Source organism: Mesoplodon mirus (assembly GCF_964341445.2).
Source record: "Mesoplodon mirus genome assembly, chromosome: X".
Taxonomy (NCBI): domain Eukaryota; kingdom Metazoa; phylum Chordata; class Mammalia; order Artiodactyla; family Ziphiidae; genus Mesoplodon; species Mesoplodon mirus.
The window spans coordinates 34406944-34428361 of record NC_138981.1 but is presented as its reverse complement, the minus strand read 5'-3'; the positions used below and the strand labels follow the sequence as shown (position 1 = coordinate 34428361).

The following is a 21418-nucleotide window of genomic DNA, read 5'->3' as shown; positions in this document are numbered from 1 at the left end:
TTATCAGAATTATAATTTCTTTAGCTTGCAACCTGACAAGAGTACAATTTAAGCAATTTAAAGTAGCAAGAACATAGTAAGATGAGTCCTGGATACAAGCATTTCTTTACCTTCCTTTCCACTTCATGTCATAGAAGCATCAACATTTTGCCTTCAACAGGATAGATTTCAAATAAAAATCAAGGCTTGAACACTAAACTATTAAAATTCACTGAAGCAGACTTCCCTGGTAGTGCAGTGGTTAAGAATCCACCTGCCAATGCAGGAGACAAGGGTTCGAGTCCTGGTCCGGGCAGATCCCACATGCCACAGAACACCTAAGCCTGTGCGCCCCAACTACTGAGCCTGCGCTCTAGAGCCCGTGAGCCACAACTACTGAAGCCCACGCACCTAGAGCTCATGCTCTGCAACAAGAGAAGCCACCGCAGTGAGAAGCCTGTGCACCACAACAAAGAGTTGACCCTGCTCGCCACAACTAGAGAAAGCCCACGTACAGCAACAAAGACCCAACGCAGCCATAAATACATTTATTTTAAAAAAGAATAAAGAACCCCCCCTTAAAAAAATTCACTGAAGCATAGCAGGATGACACACAAAACAATGGTTTCACTTCAGAAAGAAACTGGACATTCACTGGGGTATAATTATTATAGGTTGGCTGCTTATTAAAATTATTTTCTATTTTAATAAGAAAGTACTTACATTTATTTATCACTGGAAATTGGAAGTTGTATTACACATCTGAATTCTGAGGTTAATCTACACTAATATTCTTATCCCTGATATAAACAATCAGAATTTTCTTTGAGTATTGGCTATCGGTTGAAGAAAAGAAACCCAACAGAATTTCATTTACTTAAAGATTACATTTCCTACATTTGTCTAATGTCACTACATGATTCACTAAGGCAAAATCTATATCCAATTTATAATAACTTTTTTGAGGTAAATGGAAATGCTTTGGATCAGTCTGATTCCATTATTAATGGACAGTTCTTTGAAATAGAGAGTAACTGAACAGGCATTGAAATGGAAAATTTCCCTCTCCTCATATAAATTTATTTCACTTTTTATAAATTTAAGCAGTTCATGATTACACTGGTATTTTGCAGTGACAAAACTAAAATTCAACCAAAGGGAAAAAATAAGTAATAAGTTAATATAATTAAGAATTAAGTATCTCATTGTGCAACCTAGTAACTGCATTACTATCTCCAACTCTCACATACTTCATACTATCAATAACTAGCCAGTAAATAAAAAGAACACAGTTAGGGTGAACTAATATTTTTGGAATTCCAAAGATCTTTTGAAATACATTGGATACATATAACATAGATACTCATTTCATAATTCCACCTCCAGCTTTTCAAATATTGCCTTGCAAATTTTATAGTGAAAGTGTGTAGGGGAGATTATTCTGACATTTTTGTAATTCATTTAAGAAATATTTATTATTTCTAGATCTTCTTCTACATTTACTCTCAGAATGTTTATTTGCAAATAATAGAACCCCAGTTTGAATAATCTTTTTTAGAAGACACCAAGGGTTTCATGAAGCAAATGGGAAGTGTTGATTAAGCGTGATGGAGCCATGTGTATAAGTCGATGAGCAGGCAGAGAAAGGAGACCTGCAAAGAGAGGAGAAAGCAGGCCTGCATAGAAAAGCAGAGAAATAAATATTCCCTAGCTCTACATATTACAGCTTCAGCAAATAAAGATAAACAGGCTGGAATGACAGTAGGGAACAAATGGTGAATGTAATTCAGGATTATTTTCTATAAATTGAATCACATCAACAACATTTTAGTAGGTAAAAGTGATCAAATATAATTTCATATGGAATAGATATTTTTATAGGTGAAAAATTGATGGGTATTGGTACTTTTATATGTTGCAAAGTCATTTTTTATTCAGCAAGCAATGTATAAACACTATTACTGAAAAAAAGAGCAACAGGATAAAACAGGGTACGAAGTAAAATAGAAGAGAGTGTGATAATAAAGGGAAAGCTGAAACAACTCTTTGTTTATTGATTGGCCACTTTGTACCAGGCATTATACCTTATGCTAGGGAACCTCTCAGAAAGCTTTTCCCTTGTAAAAGTTTTTGATTTCTACAGAGCTTTAAAAGAAAAAGCAATTAGGTTAGGCCTGATGCCAATATGAACAGCTCAGAACCTACTATTTCATCTTTAGGTTTTAAATCTAAAGTATTTTTTGAAACGGTTCTAAAAAATAGTCAGGCCTGGATTCATGCATTATCCCTTCCACTGCTGCATTGTAGGACCCTGGACAAGTCACTAAACTTCTTTTACTTAGATTTCCTCACTTGTAAAATAAAAATACAGGGATACTATGTGCTTCATAGGGTTTCTTTGATGATAAGTCCTATAATAATATAATAAATACAAAACATAAAACACTTAGCACTGTTCTTGGAAGACTAAGTGCTTAATAAATAAACTGGCATGGATATCAGAAAGGTTCTAATCTGGGTTTGGAGTATGGTAGAAGGCACAGACAGAGACAGACAATACTTTATATCAGATAGAGAGAGAACTGGAGAATGGAGGGTGGTACTCGGTTCACGGCAACAGCGGCTGTGCAGAGCCAGCCAGTTAAACCTGGATCCTCATCTCAGTAGGCGATTTGAGATGTTGACCAGAAACTGACTGGAACTCTATCCTACAGAGTGGGGATACCAGTCTGATAGTAGGAGAGGGATAGGGGTACGTGTGAATTTCCATGCCCAGGAAAACATTTGATGTATAATAGATCCTCATTAAGTACTTTCGGATGGACTGATGATAGATTTTAACAGTTCACAGCAAATAAAATATGGCAGAGACTGCTAATTGTCTCTCCAATATTTACTTTCTCTCTTTTCCTCTTTTTTCATAATAGAATGCCCCCCAGTTTTATTTGGGTCTGTCAAGAGGCATTTCCCAGCCTCAAGTGCAACTAGGTGTGCCCATATGACTGAGGTCTCACCAGTGGGATACAAGTAGAAATCACATATGCATCTTCAGGTCATGGCTTTAAAGGGAACCAGCTTGCTCTTCACTGTGGACATGACTATAGAACTGATCATGCAGATGAGGACAACTTAGTGGATGGTGGAGCAACAAGAGAAAAGGAACCTGAATCCCTGATAATCTCAAGGGGCAGAGGCACTATACTGCCTAAACCATGCACAAGTCCAGGCTTACATGTGAAGGAGAAATATGCCTGTCTTGTTTGTCACTGTTAATTGGTCTTAGTTAAAATAACTGGTTAAATTCCTAACATGTTTCCATCACTCAAGTATGGCCGGAAGTATGAGAGGGTATATATCAAGTTTATTATATTCTAACACCATCTGAATGGGGCTGAATTGAATTGAGGGGCTGCTATCCATATTACTTCAGGAATTTCTTGAACCATTTAAAATGAGCATTTATAACTTAGTAGAAATAGCTGCTATTATAAAAAATTAAAAACTATTTTATATCTCTTGTATCCTCTCTATACTCTTGTATACTCTCTCTTCAGTTATACCTCATTTACATTCTCTTATCACTGAAATAATTAGATTAGACACAGGGATGATAATAGTGAGATTAAAGTAAAAAACTATACATATAAATGAGAAAACTAGAGAAGATATTTTGTTTCTGCAAGGAATTTCATACTTAATTTTGTAGTTAATTTGTTTTTTAAATAATACATAAACATAGATTTCTCCCCTTGATTCTAATAAAACACTGCGATGGGAATTTCCCTTTCAGTGTGAATAGGAGCATTCTACTTTAGTTCATCTGGGAGATAGCTGAAAAATAAAGTTTGCATCACTGAGATTTGATTTTGCCAGACCATAGTATTAACTTTTTGAAAAGTCTTATTTAAGACTCTAAATGTCAGAGGGGTAGTTGTACAAAATATATGTGGGTATTACATCTAATTTATGTCAATTTTTATATTTCTTTAAATAAGAAACATTTTATTCAAGGTTCTGCTTCCAAGTTTAAAGCTGAAGCCATGGCTTCAATCTTATTCCTTAAATCAGAAAAAGAGAGTAAAGGAAGAAATTAAAGTTGAAGGGAAATGAAAATTACAGTTACTGTAACTTTTTCTTTCCTCACTGATGACAAAATCACGACCTATTTTTATAAATCCACTGATAACCATAATTATTGTCGTTTTGGAGAAAACTACTATGTGAAGAGAACAAACATAAACGAATACTCGTTGGGCACTATTTTAATGATACTGTATGTGAAAAATAAATGGGAATGGATTTTCATGCAACTGAGTAATCAGCAACCTGAAATTTAAGGAAAACTGAGTTTTTATTTATTATAATTTTTTATACCCATGACTGTGGTTCTCTTACCTTTGATATCTTCATAAGAATCATATGATTTTCTTTTTGGAATCACTACAAAGTCTGTCAGATCTAAGATAGGATTTTGTCCCCAAAAACCTCCATCCAATGTGACTTCCACCTCCTCTTCTACCTGCTTCCTGGACTGACATTTTATGACAACTACAGGAGAGAAATACTTTCAGTTAATTTGACTATTGGGTTATATGATTGTTCTTGAGATAGAAAAAATGAATTATGTTATGAAAAATAAAAGTTCCTTTGGCATACTTTAACATGTCATTGCATCTGGTATTAACACACATATACTCATTCAGTATCAACATACACTGACATTTTGGAAGCAACATGAATATTAAATAATATGTAAAAATAGCATGACGAGAGATAAATCTAGAAGATACACACCAAAGTATAGAAGATTACATCAGGATGTAGAAATGTGATTCAGGGACTGGATTTTTCAGCTAGTTGTATACTCATTGTGGTAAATACCAAACTTTACTTATATAAAAATACTACAGCAAATACCTTCAAATAATTTAAAAAATAAGTTCTATAATATTTATTTTGTAATAACACTTTTAAAATATATTTTATTAAAATATCTCCTAAACCAAAAATATTAGTTTAGGGCCTCCCTGGTGGCGCAGTGGTTGAGAGTCCGCCTGCCGATGCAGGGGATACGGGTTCGTGCCCCGGTCTGGGAGGATCCCATATGCCGCGGAGCGGCTGGGCCCGTGAGCCATGGCCGCTGGGCCTGCGCATCCGGAGCCTGTGCTCCGCAACGGGGGAGGCCACAACAGTGAGAGGCCCGCATACCGCAAAAAGAAAAAAAAAAAAAAAATATTAGTTTATTTACATGCACCTTAAAATTCACTTAAATTATTTAAGTAAAATATTTTGATTTCCATTTGTGAATTGCTTTTAAATTTACAAAATACACTATTTAGTAGTTAGAAATTGTAATGAATTATTTAAAGTTAATATTAAAATGTTATTACATATTAATTTAGCATACAGCACTAAAACATTAAATTAATATGTAACTTTACATAGTTTATATATATATATATAATTCCAACATTTTCTTATATAAAGTGCAGAAGTTGTTAATGATCTTGTGAGCAACCAAAATATTATGTCTATATCAACTACTAATTATATAAAGGAATATTAATATATTGGCATTAGCTGTATAATATTATGGGGCCATGTATGCTAGAGTCCATATTTAAGAATATTATTTCTCCAAAATATATTAACTGTTATATTTTTATCAGTTCAGATGCACATAGGACATAAATTGAATATGAGATAAAAAGGGAGTCATAACACTAAAAAAGCTTTGAAATGGATTACACTATGCTTTCATGGCATCAATAATATTGGTAATACGTTCATCTCAACAGCAAGATTGGATAATGTCCTCAGATTTATGTGTTTTCGCAGTATAGACCACATTTATAGTAAAGAAATGTTTAAAATAAATTTATTTTTAATTCTTAAACTTACAGGTTAATACTGAATATTTTTGACTTAGAATTAATATGTGAAATGTACAACAAGGGTACAAAGTTAGATGTAAATTAAGTGGGTTGAAATGGCTGAGGAAAATGTACAAGCTTTTCTGGTTATAATTAGCTTCAGTCTTAAAGCATTAAATTGGAAACTAGTGTGATCAAAGTTACAATTAGTATCATGTCATTGGTCTTGTCCTGTAAGTCCTTAGGAAATTACTGCCCTAGCAATGCCAGGATTACTAAACCACAGTGGATTCACATTCCATTGTCTTTACACTGTGATAGGGAGTACAGTCCTTTTCCAATTATCTACCCCAAAGGACAGGAGAAAAGGTGGTTCACAGAGCAACAAAAGTACCCTGGGCTTGAGAATAACCTGGGTTATAGATACATAGAAAAAAAAAAGAAACAACAAACATTGATGGTGACACAGTTGAGCAGGGAAAGCAATGGGTTATTTCTGATGTGTTCTTAAGAATGAAGAATGGACTGTACCGAAAGTAAATAATATTTACTTATAAAATCATACCCATTTGTTTCTCAAGGGCATTTGTAGAGAAAAAGAATTACTAGAATAGGTTTTAGACTTTTGGTAAAATTTAATTTTTAATAACTAGTACACAGTCTGTCCAGAACACAGATGTTACTACTTGGTTGTGCTAATGTAACACAGGCTATTTACAGAACTTACATTTACTTTAAAAATCTAATAATTATCAAAAGAAGTGACTTGATAGAAAATTTCTATGTTTCTGGAGCATATTTAACCTTCTTTGAAGAAAACTGTGCAAGAAATTTGTTTTTATTTTCTCATAGGCTTTATTTTAGACTTTAAAAAATCTGCTTTACGTCTTTAATCTGGGGAAAAAAACAAGCAGTGTCTGGGGTAGACATGAGCAACACTGCTGTTAGAATTCCAACAGAGTAATATCTAGGCTGTATTACATCACTTTGATCAGAAGACTATTATAAATTTTAAACTGTTCAGCTCTTTGGAAAGTATACAAACAACTATGTTTTGAAAGAAATAAAAAAAAACATTTTGACATGTTTTTGAAGCATTCTGAAGATAATTTAGTATATGTGAAATATTTATGTGTTGATAATTTTTTAACTCAAGAGTAAAAATATTTCAAGTAAAACAAATGACATTTATTGTCAAAGGTACTGTTAGTTATGTGGATTTTCACTCCAGTTAAAATTAAACTACATAAGGAAATATATAATCTTGGCCTTCCCTTATAACCAGTGTCTCTGGGGAAGTGCTGTTATTCACAAGCAAAACTGACTATTTTCTCTTCTAAGTGTGGTGACATAATTTGTATCAGTAAAGACTAGCTCTTTTTCACTAGCAAAGATTGGCATTGGAGGGAGAAGAAAAATTCAAAATTTCAAGACTTCTTTTAGCTTATCTGTGTTGCTCAAGGTGGAGATCAAAAATAGATATCCCTTTGCTGTGCAATTCAGTGATTCTTAGTTATGAAGAACTATGCCTAGAGCCTGGTAAGAGGTTGGGATACTAAATTTCACCTTATGGTTATCTAAGAGGAGTTGTGATTCTTACGCTGACCCCGGGAACAAAATGGGAAAATGAAAGTATGCAGAAGAAGTGAGAAGAGTGTTGAGGAAAGAGAACATACAGAAACTTGAGAGAAGCCTGGAGTATGTGGAGGAAAAAAAGGGGTCATTGAGGAAAAAAAGGCATTTTAAGAGTAGGGATTTTACGTTGCATGTGTGGTGGCCAAGCCCACCTCCCTAAAATCTGTAGTACATTCTGACTGGTTTTTGGAGAACATCATAAAAGTTTTGTATCTGGGACAACTAATAGAGGAATCATTGCCCCCATGAGTTACACAGAAGCTGGAATATGGTGATTAAATGTGATCCAAGAACCCAAGTACCCAGGAATCTTACAGATCTAGCACAGGGCTCTGAGCACATCAAAGAATATGAAATAAAGGGGTCTGAATTTAACGTTATTTCAACCTTAGTTGATTTGTAGGTTTCACCAACAAAGAAAACAACAGGAAATGGTATGGTTTTGTGGAAAGACCATTGGACTTATTGTTAAGAGACCAGATTCAGTCCTAGCATTTCCACCAATAGGGCTGGGTCACCTTACAACCTACTTTCTCTGGACCTGGATTTTCTTACTTGTACAAAGAAGAGGTGGGATTAGAAGGCCTCTAAGATACGTAAAATCCCGGTGTTCTTAAGATATACCTACCTTGGGGGCATTTAGGATGTGGTGCCTGTGGGAATCCAAGAATAGGGTATATCCAGCATATTCCTGGGATTTCTTCACTGTCTATCCCCAAAGCTCTAATTAGAAATTAAATTATTAAGAGTGAACAAAAGCATAAACACTTTCAATATTAGCATGAAATGACATATTTTTTAGTAACCTAATGGTATTTTAGCAAAGCTTGTGAATTTAAACTTTGGCAGTGAAAAACTAAGTATGAAATATAAAACATTTTCTGCAAATGTTGATTTCATTTCAAACCAAACCCTGGTAAACTGTCACAAAGAAAAATGTAACACAACCATTGTGAGATGCAAGTTAAAACTGAAGAACTTTTTTCTCTACATTCAAAGGTTGGTACAGCAGTTGGCCCTTCATATCTGTGGGTTCCAAATCCACAGATTCAACCAACTGTGAACTGAAAATATTTTTAAAAAAAAAAAAAAGAAATTCCAGAAAGTTCCAAAAAGCAAAACTTGTATTTACATAGCATTTACATTATATTAGGAATTATAAGTAATGTAGAGGTGATTTAAAGTATATGGGAGGATGTGCATAGGTTATATGCAAATACTATGCCATTTTATATAATGGACTTGAGCAACCATGGATATTAGTATCTGCAGGAGTCCTGGAATCGATACCCCATGGATTCTGAGGGACGACTGTATTGGTATTTACTGATGTGACTAAACTGTGATTAATCAGAGGTAATACAGTTTCCATGGGTTATGTTCTAAACTGGATGGGCAAAGCACAGAACACAAAAAATGCCATTAAGTACAGGACTTCAGAAAGTTATCAGGAACTTACTTTTGGAGGCTACCAGTTAAAAGAAAAAGGGCATTTGTAAAATTATTCTACGTCCATCATACACCATCAGGAGAACAGCAATACTAGAAAATGATTCTGGTTGTTGTTGAAAACAGGTTTTTCTTATGAAAAATGGAACATAAGACACGAAAGGCAGGACCAGCTTCATGGGCATGTGACGTATGCAAGAACTCCACACTTGGAATTGCTCATGTTTGTTTAATGTCTTGAAATTCTTAATACTTTTTGAACAAGGGCGTCCTCATTTTCATTTTACCCAGATCACGTTGGCAGTCTTGATCGCAGGAGTGGTGAAAAGCATGGGAGAATGGACTCTGAGCCCACAGGAAAGAATTTTTTGAACGTGAAGAAGAAATATGCACATATAGGACAAAGTAAGAATTTCTTTTTAATTAATAAGGTTTCTAGACAATTATTTAATTAAAATTATAAAAGCAGAGAAAACATTTAAATTTTGCATCATCACTGGAGTCTGCTTAAATTTCAGCTAAGCAAAGAGGGGACAAGTAACCTGCATTCTGGCAACGACAGCACACCCTAGTCATGGCAGTATTTCATCAGGACGTCATATACCTGGCACAGTGCCATCACTTGGTGAACACGAGCATCAGAAGTCCTATGCTTTGCCCAGACAAGCTGTTCCAGGTTGTTCTCTAGATACAGACTCAAAAAGGAGTCCCTTTGCATGTATCTGACTATGATTCACTGATACGATACTTAGATTGACTTGTTCCTCACTCTGAACTTCAAATCAGCAATGATATATATAATTCCCATGTATCAAATATATTTTCCCCCTCTGACCATGTAAATTTGAACACTTCATGAACTTCACATTGCATAACATATAAAAGAAACCGATCATATCAATGCCAGTCAAAATGAAATCATGTTCCTTCAATGTGCTATGTAAATGTTACCTTTTCACCTCTGTGTGCAATTCTTTAAAATTGTCAATAGGCCATCTTTCTCCACTTGCCTTCTTCATTTGAACAATGACCATTGTTTTTTGTAATTTCATAACCTGGGGTATAAATAACACCTGGATATCTACAGTCCCTTTAGGAGGCAATGCAATTCCTGAAAAAAAAACACACACACAAAAATAAGTTTTAATGTGGTAAACGTTTTTAGAATATAATAATTTTAACCACAGAAAGTAACCTCTCCTTACTGATGACCTAAATGTTTCAAAGTCACTCCTGAACAAAAAAACATATTATGCTAAATTATAAGTGCACTTCACTGGCTTCACTAATTTTCCTCAAATGTCACCAAAATTCTTTAAAAAACACATTTTATTCTGAGCCAAGAAGGTTCTCCTGAAGAGGCTGGAAGAATTGAAGAAATGTTGATAGTGATGGCTTGAGTTTCCCAGAGTGATTAAAAAAACCCCATAAAACCCATGGATCTTTTCAAGTCTTACCACATTTTGCATAAGGCAAAGTACAGCAATTTCTGACCCTTTCATTTCTTTGCATATTTTTGTTCTAGACCATAATAGCTCCATGTTTCTGCTTGGAGTCCCAGAATTGCTACCAGTAAACTGTTCATTTCTTTAACTGATTCACGAAGGAAGCCAAAGCTTATTTGTGAAAGAAAGGGGCATCCACTTCAGGTTATAAAAATCAGAAGACAGAAAAACAGACAGCAATTTCATGTGTTCTAGTGGATTAGAATTTTTCAACCCTTGCTTTGAATAAGTACCACCTGAGAAAAACTTGTTAGACATGGAGTTTGCTAAGGCCCAACTACAGAGATTCTGATTTGTTTAGTCTGGGCTGGGACTGCAAAGCTGCGTATTTAAGTAGCAGCTCATGAGATCCAGAAGCAGGTGATCATGAGACCATACTTAGAAAAAAACCCTCTATCTATTGGACAAGTATTGAGAGGTTGGAAGAGTAGTGAACTTCTAGCCACTTATAACAGTGAAGATTTCCAAGTGATCGGTGTCTTCCTTTATTTTGAAGAGTAACACTTTTTACAAGAAAATGAGGGATTATTGACTATATTGTTTTTTTAAAATTCTTTGTTATAAGATTGATGATATTCAAAGTCATTTTGTCTCAGATGAGAATACTGTACTAAACTATTAAGAACATCAAGAAAGAAAATAGAAAATGGCCCCTATGCAAAATATCCCAACTCAAAGTTCTTATAAATTTTCAAATTTTAAAGTTTATTCCTTCAGGAAATGAAAATTTTCTAAGGTGTACTGTCATACTTAACAATAACTAGTAATTAATATGATTACTAGTTAATATTTATTCACTACTGACTCTATGCCAGGCTCTGTGCTAAGTATTTTTCACACAATAATCTCATTTCATCCTCAGAAAATCACCATAAACAAGTGTTATTATGTTTCTCATTTTAGAGATGGAGATATTGAGACAATTTGGTTAAACAACTTGCCCAAAGTCCCAATGAAAGATCATGTTGTTTACTAAGATATCTGAAAAATTTCTATCTTCAACTTTGCCTTTATGAGTTCTGTATTTTCAACGAATCGCTGCATTCAAATAAGTAAAAACAGCAAGAGCCAGAATAAAATAGGATAAAGAGCTGGAATATGATTTTAAAAAGCAGAGCTGAGTCACATAAACCACACATTGCATCTCCAAGGAAAAGTTTAGAAATGATCATTTACCCTTACAAAAGTATATTACCACTAAAAATAGATTATATTATAACTAAAAATAAACCCAGACATTTAGATGGTGTAAGGAGTCAAGACAAAGATACAAAAGGGTACTTCACTGCTAACATCATGCTTTCTTATAATATTTGAAATGAAAGATAATGCTATAACCAATAAGCCCATTTAATTGAAAATCTAGGCTATTTGTGGCTGTAACTTTTTACCAGTCTACAAATAGAACTATAGTTCCCTACTGAATTCACCATACATTTCTTTAACTATTATTACATGCTTGAATAGTAAGTTACTGCAATGTTAATAAACTTCCAAGAAATCACTGAAACTTAGCAATGAAAAGAACTTTGAGAATTTATCAAATTCATTTCGTGTCTCACAAATAATTTATATTTCCTGTGGTTTTCCCATTGTCCTTTGCAATACTTTTGAGTAGAGACAGAAAAGCCGTCCACACTTCTATCTTATAAAGAATCTAACCTATGTTTTCTTCTAATATCTATATATTTTCATCCTTATAGTTAAATACTCAATCCACTTGTAATTTATCCATACGTAAGGAATGAAGAATGAATCCAACGTTGTTGATTTTCTATATGAGACTAATTATCCAAAAACCACTTATTTAAAAGTTCAATGATTTGAAATGCCACCTACATGGCATTTCCTTATATATTTTTGTCTTTTTCTGGAGTCCCTAGATTTCTCTTCATGTGTAAGTACCACACTGTTTTAATTATAGATGCTTTATTTTCTACTAGAACTGTCTCCTCCCCTGGCTCATTTTTTTAAAAGAATTTTTCTAAATTTGGAATGAACAGTTAGCTCCAAGAAGGGGATGGCCTGGCAAACAGTTCTTTTAATGGGATTGCCCCACATTTACGCTTTAGGAATCACTGACATTTTTGTCCATTCACGATCTATTCAAAAGCAAGGATATGGCCTTTATTTTTCTCATTTGAGCATTATATTAGGTGCTTCTAGGTTCTTGGAATAGGTTTTCAGCCAGTGTTAGTTTTCAGTGTTGCTGGAGGCTCATTTCAGCATCTTCATATGTGTTTAGCAGGAAGCTGGGAGAAACTACCTCAGTTGTTTCTATCTTCTGACTGGGAAATCTAGCTAGTGTGATGATTACTACATCTATTAGGTTAAACAATCTAATAAAACATATTCTAAACTCAAAACATTTTCTAAGCTTATCTTTTTCTGTTTTACTCCATTTCCATATAGTAACTACACAAAGTAACTACAGATGTATTTACTTTTTTCTATTACAGTTACCATTCGGGGATTCAAAATCCTAATAAGCATCTAGGGGGAAATATGCACATTTTATTTTACATAATTGATTTTAGGTACTTATATATTTTATGAGAGAAGTATACATTATTTATATAATTTTGAGACCCTGATAATACGTCATGTTTAGCATCTGAGAAATATTAAAAAGAGTGGCATTCATTGTATTATTGTTATTTTGCTTTTGAAATCTGCTATGGCGTAGCTGCACTTAACATTCAAATTTTATTCAGTGTATTCTAATACTGCTATTTTGATCAAACGTAATAGAAATATTTATGTACTGATCTCCAATTTGAAATACAGAAATTGTCCAATACTTTAATGGTATAAGGTTACTTGCCTTCTTAGAAGAAAATCTTCTCAAGAGCGTAAAGTGAGCATAATACTCATTTTAGTAATGAAAATATTTCATTTGGGGAGATTAATTTTTAATCACTTTAGTGGTATTACACTACTGCTCCCCACAGCATAATTTCTAGTATTTAGGATGGAATTAGAAATAGCCCATGTCAGGAAATCAAAGAGATACTTAAACATTCTAGCTCCCTAAGTGATGCTATTATTTTTGTTACAGTGGTTTCTTTAATTAATTAATTTATTTATTTATACTTTTGTCAAATGTCTATTTGGTTTTTTGAATTGAAGTACAGTTGATTTACAGTATTGTGTTTCAGGTGTATAGCAAAGTGATTCAGTTATACGTATATATCTATATTCTTTTCTTTGATTTTATCCCATTTGTTTATTACAACATATTGATTATGGTTCCCTGTGCTATACAGTAGGACCTTGTTGTTTATCTATTTAATATATGGTAGTGTGCATCTGTTAATCCCCTACTCCCAATTTATCCCTCCCCCATCTTCCCCTTGGTAACCATAAGTTTGTTTTCTATGTCTGTGAGTGTCTTTCTGTTTTGTAAATAAGTTCATTTGTACTATTTTTTTAGATTCCACATATAAATGATATCATATAATATTTGTCCTTCTCTGTCTGACTTACTTCACTTAGTACGAGAATCTTTAGGTCCATCCATGTTGCTGCTATAGTGGTTTATTTTAAATAAGTGGTTTATTTTAAATAATATAGTGGTTTATTTTTAAGTAAATGATCGTGAATGGACAAAAATGTCAGTGATTCCTAAAGCGTAAATGTGGGGCAACCCCATTAAAAGAACTGTTTGCCAGGCCATCCCCTTCTTGGAGCTAACTGTTCATTCCAAATTTAGGTCCATCCACGTTGCTGCTATAGTGGCTTATTTTAAATAAGTTTTTATTTTTAAAACATCAAGTCATCAAGAATGTGACTTTTCATCAACCACTTTCACACATGAAATGTGTGTACTTTCTACTTGAATACTTTATATTTTCAATAACTGATTTAATAATCTTTAAATTATCACTAAAAAATAGAACAGAATTGTTAATGTGGTAGTTTGGAGAAAAGTCCTTTCATTGGTTCTTCAGAGATATTATAGGCTGAATTATGCCTCCCTCCCCAACTCATATGTTGAAGTTCTAATTGCCAGTGTCTCAAATGTGACTGTATTTGAAGTTGGGGGCCTTTAAAGAGGTGGTCAAATTAAAATAAGACTGTTAAGGTGGGCTCTAATCCAGTCTGACTGGTGTCCTTATAAAAAAAGGAAATTTTGACACACAGACAGACACCAAGGATGCCCACATACAAAGGAAAGACCATGTGAGGGCACAGCAAGAAGGCACCCAGCTACAAGCCCAATAGAGACACCTCAGAAGAAATCAAATATCCTGGTCCCTTGATTTTGAACTTCCAGCCCCCAGAACTGTGAAAAAATTAATTTATTTTGTTTAATTCACCCCGACTGGTATTTTATTACTGCAGCCCTAGCAAACTGATACATAAAATTATCTTTCCTTCTATGTTATCTCAGAGGCTGAGGCATGGGATACCACTGAACTTGCTTAAAGACTTTCTAATTCCAGGCTCTCAAAACAGGACAGATAGAGAAATTTGACTCTGACTGCCATTTGGCTGCTGTGATCATGGAAAAGCTAGGGACGAAGCAGTCTTCCCATCCAACCTGTATCTTGCTGACTGAGGTGCATGTATTGAATGGAAGCATCTATTGAAGAGCAAGAAGGGCATTTCAGGGATGGAATTTTCTTCATGAAGGATTAGAGACTGCTGCTGCTTTACTCCTCCATCTTTTATAGAGTTAGCTAATGTCTGAGATTTAATAAAGAACTTGTCCAAAGAAGACACCATTAAAAGGACTAGTGTACAAAAAGTGAGCACTAAGTAGAAGGTCACATTTACTCGTATAGGTCATTGGGGAATAGATACAAATCCATGCTTCTTAGAAAAAAATGTTCAGTTTGAGACATATAATGCTTTCAAAGTAGATTTTTGGGATTATTCAACACAAATATGATTGCTAAGGTAAGTCTTACATCATGAACTAAGCACCTGTAAGTTAAAGTTTTATGTTTGCTTTTTAAAAAATCTAAGAATACATTAGTAAAAAATAAACAAATAAAACTTAAAGGAAATACTGATTCCAATGTAAACATTCCATTGCTGGGTCTAAAATGAGTGAAAAATCCACTATCAGAGCCTCCTGACCAGAGACACAGTAAAGGACAGAGTTTTCTGTTATTGAAGGCCTACAAGCATATGCTAATAACCACTGACAGTGATGACCAAGAGAAGGGTTTTGAGCTTTACATGAATATTTAGAATATCTTAATGTGCCTTCCAGTCTTAATATTCTATGATAACATTTTTCATTATAAATAGAAAAGATAACTAAGGTTTTAAAAATTAATGTCAGGAAATTGAATATTTTCTTGGAAAGTAACTAATTTTAATTTCAATTAAAATAATATCCCTTATTGATCAATTACCATGTCTTCCTTGTTCTCTGCACTGCTAAGCTGTGTGTGTGTGTGTATGTAAAATCTCTCTCTTCACCTGCAGGAATACTCTATGATATAATGTAAAGCATTTGAGATTTACAAATTTAAATCTATGCTCTGATATTCATTAGTTCTGGGAAACTGGGAAAGTCATTTAAATTTCTAAGTGAGATTTTCCTAATATGAAAAAGGAAGCATATATATATATGAATATAACATACATATCAAGATTTTGCTATGGCAAAGGTACTATTTCAGTTCCATCCAGATAATCCCATTTTGTACAGTATACATTGATTGTACACTATTTTATTCTTTCACTTATTCATTCAGAAAATACTCTGTGCCATGCATTGTAATAAGGGATAAAATAGCAAAGAAAATAAATCCCTTGCTTTTCGGGATCATGCATTCAAGAATGTGTTGGGGGTGAGAAGTCAAACAATAAATAAAATGTATTATATGTATGGTGTTGTTAAGTAAAACAATAAAGAGTTAGAGAGTGATGTGGATGTTAATACAGGGTGGTCCAGGAAGGCCTCTCTGATAGGTGTCATTTGAGCAAAGCACCTAAGGAAGTCTGAGAAGCCTTGTAGACATCCATGGGGGGAATACTAAGATAGCAGGTGGCTATATGAGTCTGAATTTAAGGGGAAATTGAGGCTGGGGCTATCAATTTAAAAGTTGTTTGAATTCACTTGTGACTGAATGAGAGCTCATCAGGAACAAGTATGGATAGAAATGAAAAGAGAAGATAGGGCCTTGGGCTTCTGGGAATTCAGGGGATAGGAACAGGGGAGAAAATGCAAAAAAGACTGAGGAGGCCTTTCTAGAGAGACAGGAGAATCAAGGGAGAATTGAATCCTGGAAGCCAATTGTTTCCAAAATGGTGAGAGATCAACTGTATCAAGTAGAGCTCATGAGCAAGATGAGGATGCCATAGATGATTAGATCTGGCAGTGTTATTTTACTGATGAACTTCAAAAGAGCAGAATCATCTGTAGACTGATGGGGAATAAAGTAAGATTAGCTTTTGCAATAACTTATAAGGGAAAATAATCTGAAAAAGAATCTATCTATCCATATCTATATCTATATCTATATATCTGAATCACTTTGCTGTACATCTGAAACTAACAGAACATTGTAAATCAACTGTACCTCAATAAAAAAAAATGAAAAAAAAAGATAATGTATAAGAAATGAGGGCCATAAGTATAGACAATCTTTCAAGTTTTTTGCCATAAAGAGGGATCAGAGAAATGGGATAGTACCTGGCAGGGATAAGGGGTAAAGAGAGGCATGTCTTTTAACATTAAGAGGTATTATTGCATGCTTGCTATGTTGATAGGCATAATCCCACAAGAATTATTACACAGAAGACAGAGGAAAGAGCTGGAGAGCTCCACATAGTTGAGTAGGCGTGGGATTCAGTGAACGGGTCGAGGGCTGGCCATAAGAACACAAAGAGCTTTTCCAATGTAATGGGAGGAGAGGCAAGGCACATGGATGAAAATAAAATTAGGCTGGTCGATGTAATGGAAGAACCAGACAATTAGATTCTGATTTGACTTTATATTCTTAATGAAATAGGAAGAAAGAATATCAGATGAGAGAAGGGGAGGAAATGCTGAATGTCAGTAGTAGTCATCAGGTTTCAATTCATTGTAGGAAATTTTACTAAAGGAAAAGAATGTGTCATCAAAAGTTCATCATTCACTCACAGTTTACTTATTTCTCTATCTCCCTTTCTATCTATCCATCTCTATATCCATCAACCACTCTACCTATTGAAAAAGCCCCAAATTCTCTAAATCCTAAAAAGATATTAGTCCTCTCTCTGTTAGAATATTTATCTGTATTTCTGAAGCTAAGAAAATTGCATAAAATGACAGAAAAGAGACATGGTACTGTAAGCCTTGGGTTCCATTTTACAAGCCCAGACCATATAAAATATTTTAATTAGTTCGATTTTCATTCTCTTCATAGAAATATTCTAGTGGTAGAAGTAGGTCTAAATTTCAGGTTATAGAGATTTTTCTGAAGGGCAGGCATCCAGGCATCTTTGCATAACAAAAGCTATAGCTTTGTGTTTTACAATAAAATCAGCAGCTTCACTGACTAGCTTAGAAATCTGCTTGCTTTATGCTAAAAATCATAATTACAAATCTGTCTGATTGGAACCTGAGCTCATTTGTGTGGAAAATTGGTCATCTGACATAATAGGAAGGGAAATTTTACAAAAAACATGAAATTATGCTCAGCTGCCAACATAATTTAATAAACATTCATGACAATTATCTGGAGACCTGGGTATGCTTTACCTCAGGCAGCAGCACACATTAAATGCCACTAAACACTGAGTTCTTGGAGACATTTTCCAATTCACAAGTAGCAACATTTAATTTGAAAAAATTTTTTTCTGCATACAATATTTTTATTATTCATTGCCAAACTGCATGATATATGTTAACTAAAATCAACACGAGACATAGCAATTATCTCTCATAAGGAAAAAAAACATACATCTTTTCTAAATGCTTATTTAGCTCTAATTATTAACAATCACATAAATTATATTTTATCTTTTAAAAAGTAGATATTATAGATACCAAACATAGTGTATATCATTATCCTTCTGATTATTCTCTCTTATTATAATATGATATAACCCTTATCCATTATAAAAACATTTGAGATAATTATAAACATGCAGTTTTAAGAAATGAAAGTACGCTTTACCCAGTTACCTCCCATGGTAACATCTTGTAAAGCTATAATGCAATACAAAATCCAAAATATTTACATTGAAATAGTGAAGATATAGAAGTTTCATCACCACAAGTATCCCTCTGGTTGACCTTTTACAGACATCCCTACCTCCCCCACTACTCTAACCCTGAATACTACTATTCTCCATTTCTGTAATTTTGTCACATCAAGAATACTCTATGAATGGAATCATATAGTATATAAATCTGGGGGATTGGCTTTTTCACTCAGAATAATACCCTGGATATTCAATCAAGTTGTTGTACTTATCAATGATTTGTTCCTTTCCATTGCTGAATACTACACAGTGGTATAGATATAACACCATTTGTTTAACCATTCACACTTTGAAGGGCATCTAGGTTGTTTTCAGATTTTGGCTATTACAAATAAATCTGCTATGAACATTCATGCACATATTTTTGTATAACATAAATTTTTACTTTTCTGGGATAAATTCCCATGAGTGTAATTGTTGGATGGTAGGGTAATTGCATGTTTACTTTGATAAGAAACAACCAAACAGTTTTCCAGAATGGCTGTACCCTTTTACATTCCCACCAGCAATGTATGAGTGATCCAGTTTCTCTACATCTTTTCTAATACTTGATGTCACTATTTTTTATTTTAGCCATTCTGATAAGTTTGTAGTGAAAACTCCTTGTGTTTTTATTTCGCACTTCTCTAAAGATTAATGATGTTGAACATCTCTTCATGTGCTTATTAACGATCAGTATATTTTCTCTGGTGAAATGTCTATTCATATTCTTTGCCCATTTTCCAAAAATTGTATTTTTATTAGTGAGTTTTCAGTATGTTTTATATATTCTAGATACTAACCCTTTGTCACATATGTGGTTTGCAAACATTTTCTCCCAGTTTATAGCTTTCTACTTTATCGTCTTCTCATGGGCTTTTATGGAGAAAAATATTTTAGTTTGATGTCCAATTTATTAATTTTTCCTCTTATGGAATTTTTTATTGGTTAAAAGCAAGAACTATTTACTTAGCATTGTGTCAGTTTTTGCATAAGGTCTGAGCATCCTGGCTGGAATTGCATTAAACCTATAAATCAAGTGGGATAGAACTGACATCTTTACTATATTGAGTCTTCCAATTCATGAATAGAGTGTATCTCTCTATTTATTTAAATGTCATTTGATTTTGTCATTTTCAGCATACAAGTCCTGAACATGCTCTGTTAGATTTACTTCTAAGTAATTTATTTATTTGGAGAGATTACAAACAATATTAGATTTTAACTTTCAGTTTCCACATTTTCGTTGGTAATATATATAAATACGATTGATTCTTTGTGTTTCGTTCTTATTTACCATGACCTTGCTGAATTCACTTAATACTTCTACAAGCTTTTTTTTTTTTTTTTTAAGATTCCTTGTGATTTTCTGGTAGATAATCATGTGATATGAAGATAAGGACAGTTCATTTCTTTCTTTCATTCTATTTGCCTTTCATTTTCTTTACTTGCCTTATTGCACTGGCTGGGACTTCCAACAGTATGATAAATGCTGAGAGTGACATCCTTGTGTTGCTCCCTATTTTAGAGAGAAAGTATTCAATGTTTCGTAACGGAAAGTGACATTATATTTTCTATACTGAATGACCTGTGATTTTTTTCCTTTATTCTTTTTAAGAGAGTAGATTACATTAATGAAATTTCAAATGCTCAACCAGCCTTTACATTTGGAATAAATGCCATCTGCTCATGGGTATATTTTTTTGTTATATCTTTTGATGGGTTCATTTTATTAATATTTGTTGAAGATTTTTGTGTCTAATTTCAGGAACAGTATTAGTCTGTAGCTTTCTTTAACTGTGATGTGCTTCTAGTTTTTGTATCAGGGTAATGCTGTCCTCATAGAATAAGTTGGAAGGTGTTTTTTCCTCTTCTCCATCTTGAGAAAGATTGGTGTTAATTCTTCTTTACATGTTTGGTAGAATTTGCCAGTGAGGCCATTTGGGCCTAAAGATTTCGCCTTGGAAGTTTCCCAACTATTAATTTAATTTCTTTAATAGACGACTACTCATATGATCTATTTCATCTTTGGTGGATTTTGGTAGTTTGGAATTTATGAGAAATGGATCAATTTCTCCTAAGTTGTTGAATTTATGTGTTTATAGTTGTTCATAATACTGCTTTATTTTTCTAATGTCTTAGGTTATCTGTAGTGATGTTGCCATGGGTTACTTGAACATATTTTAGGATTTTAACTGATTTATAGTGTTTTTGAGTCTATCACTTCATTAAGTCTATCACTTAATTTTCTTAGTTGTTTAAAATGGTAATTCAATATACATACGCAACTTATTGCTTTCCATAGGTATCAATGTTTAATTTGAATGAAATGTATCAATATGTACCTCATGTTTTAAAATGTACTTAGGATTTGTTTTAATCAGGTATGGTGAGACATACAGACACAGAAATGACTGTCATGAAGAAAGAAGTTTTATACTCACATATCCCTAGGAACGGGAGGCATAGCATGCCATGCAGGGACACATGGGGAATCATCAAAATTAGTCATGGGGTGAGGGAATGGCCAAGAGCCTTTACTGCGGTTTTCATGGGAAGGCTAAGCAGGTTTAGAATAGAGGGTATTTTCCTTACGATAGATCACAAATTCTAGAAGATGGTGTGGTAAAGTTTTAGGATTTAGAAAAGAGTGAAAGTGTGGTTAAAAAAAAAAAGTGGATGTACACTGCCACTGGGGATATGAATGTTGAGAATGAGGGATGACCTGGAAGAACAGGTGCTCATATGGTAACAGATACAAAGAAGGATAAATACATACTTACATACTTC

General features: G+C 33.8%; 1 protein-coding gene across 1 annotated transcript in view; it reads right to left on the bottom strand.

The window, feature by feature from the left end:
* The window catches only part of CFAP47 (cilia and flagella associated protein 47), a gene marked incomplete at both ends in the record, with an annotated part of 304526 nt that overhangs the window by 38392 nt on the left and 244716 nt on the right, over positions 1–21418 (bottom strand). The window contains 3 exon segments of the mRNA XM_082609208.1: positions 4375–4527; positions 8116–8210; positions 9888–10047. Of these exon segments, the coding sequence (XP_082465334.1) occupies positions 4375–4527; positions 8116–8210; positions 9888–10047 (408 nt within the window).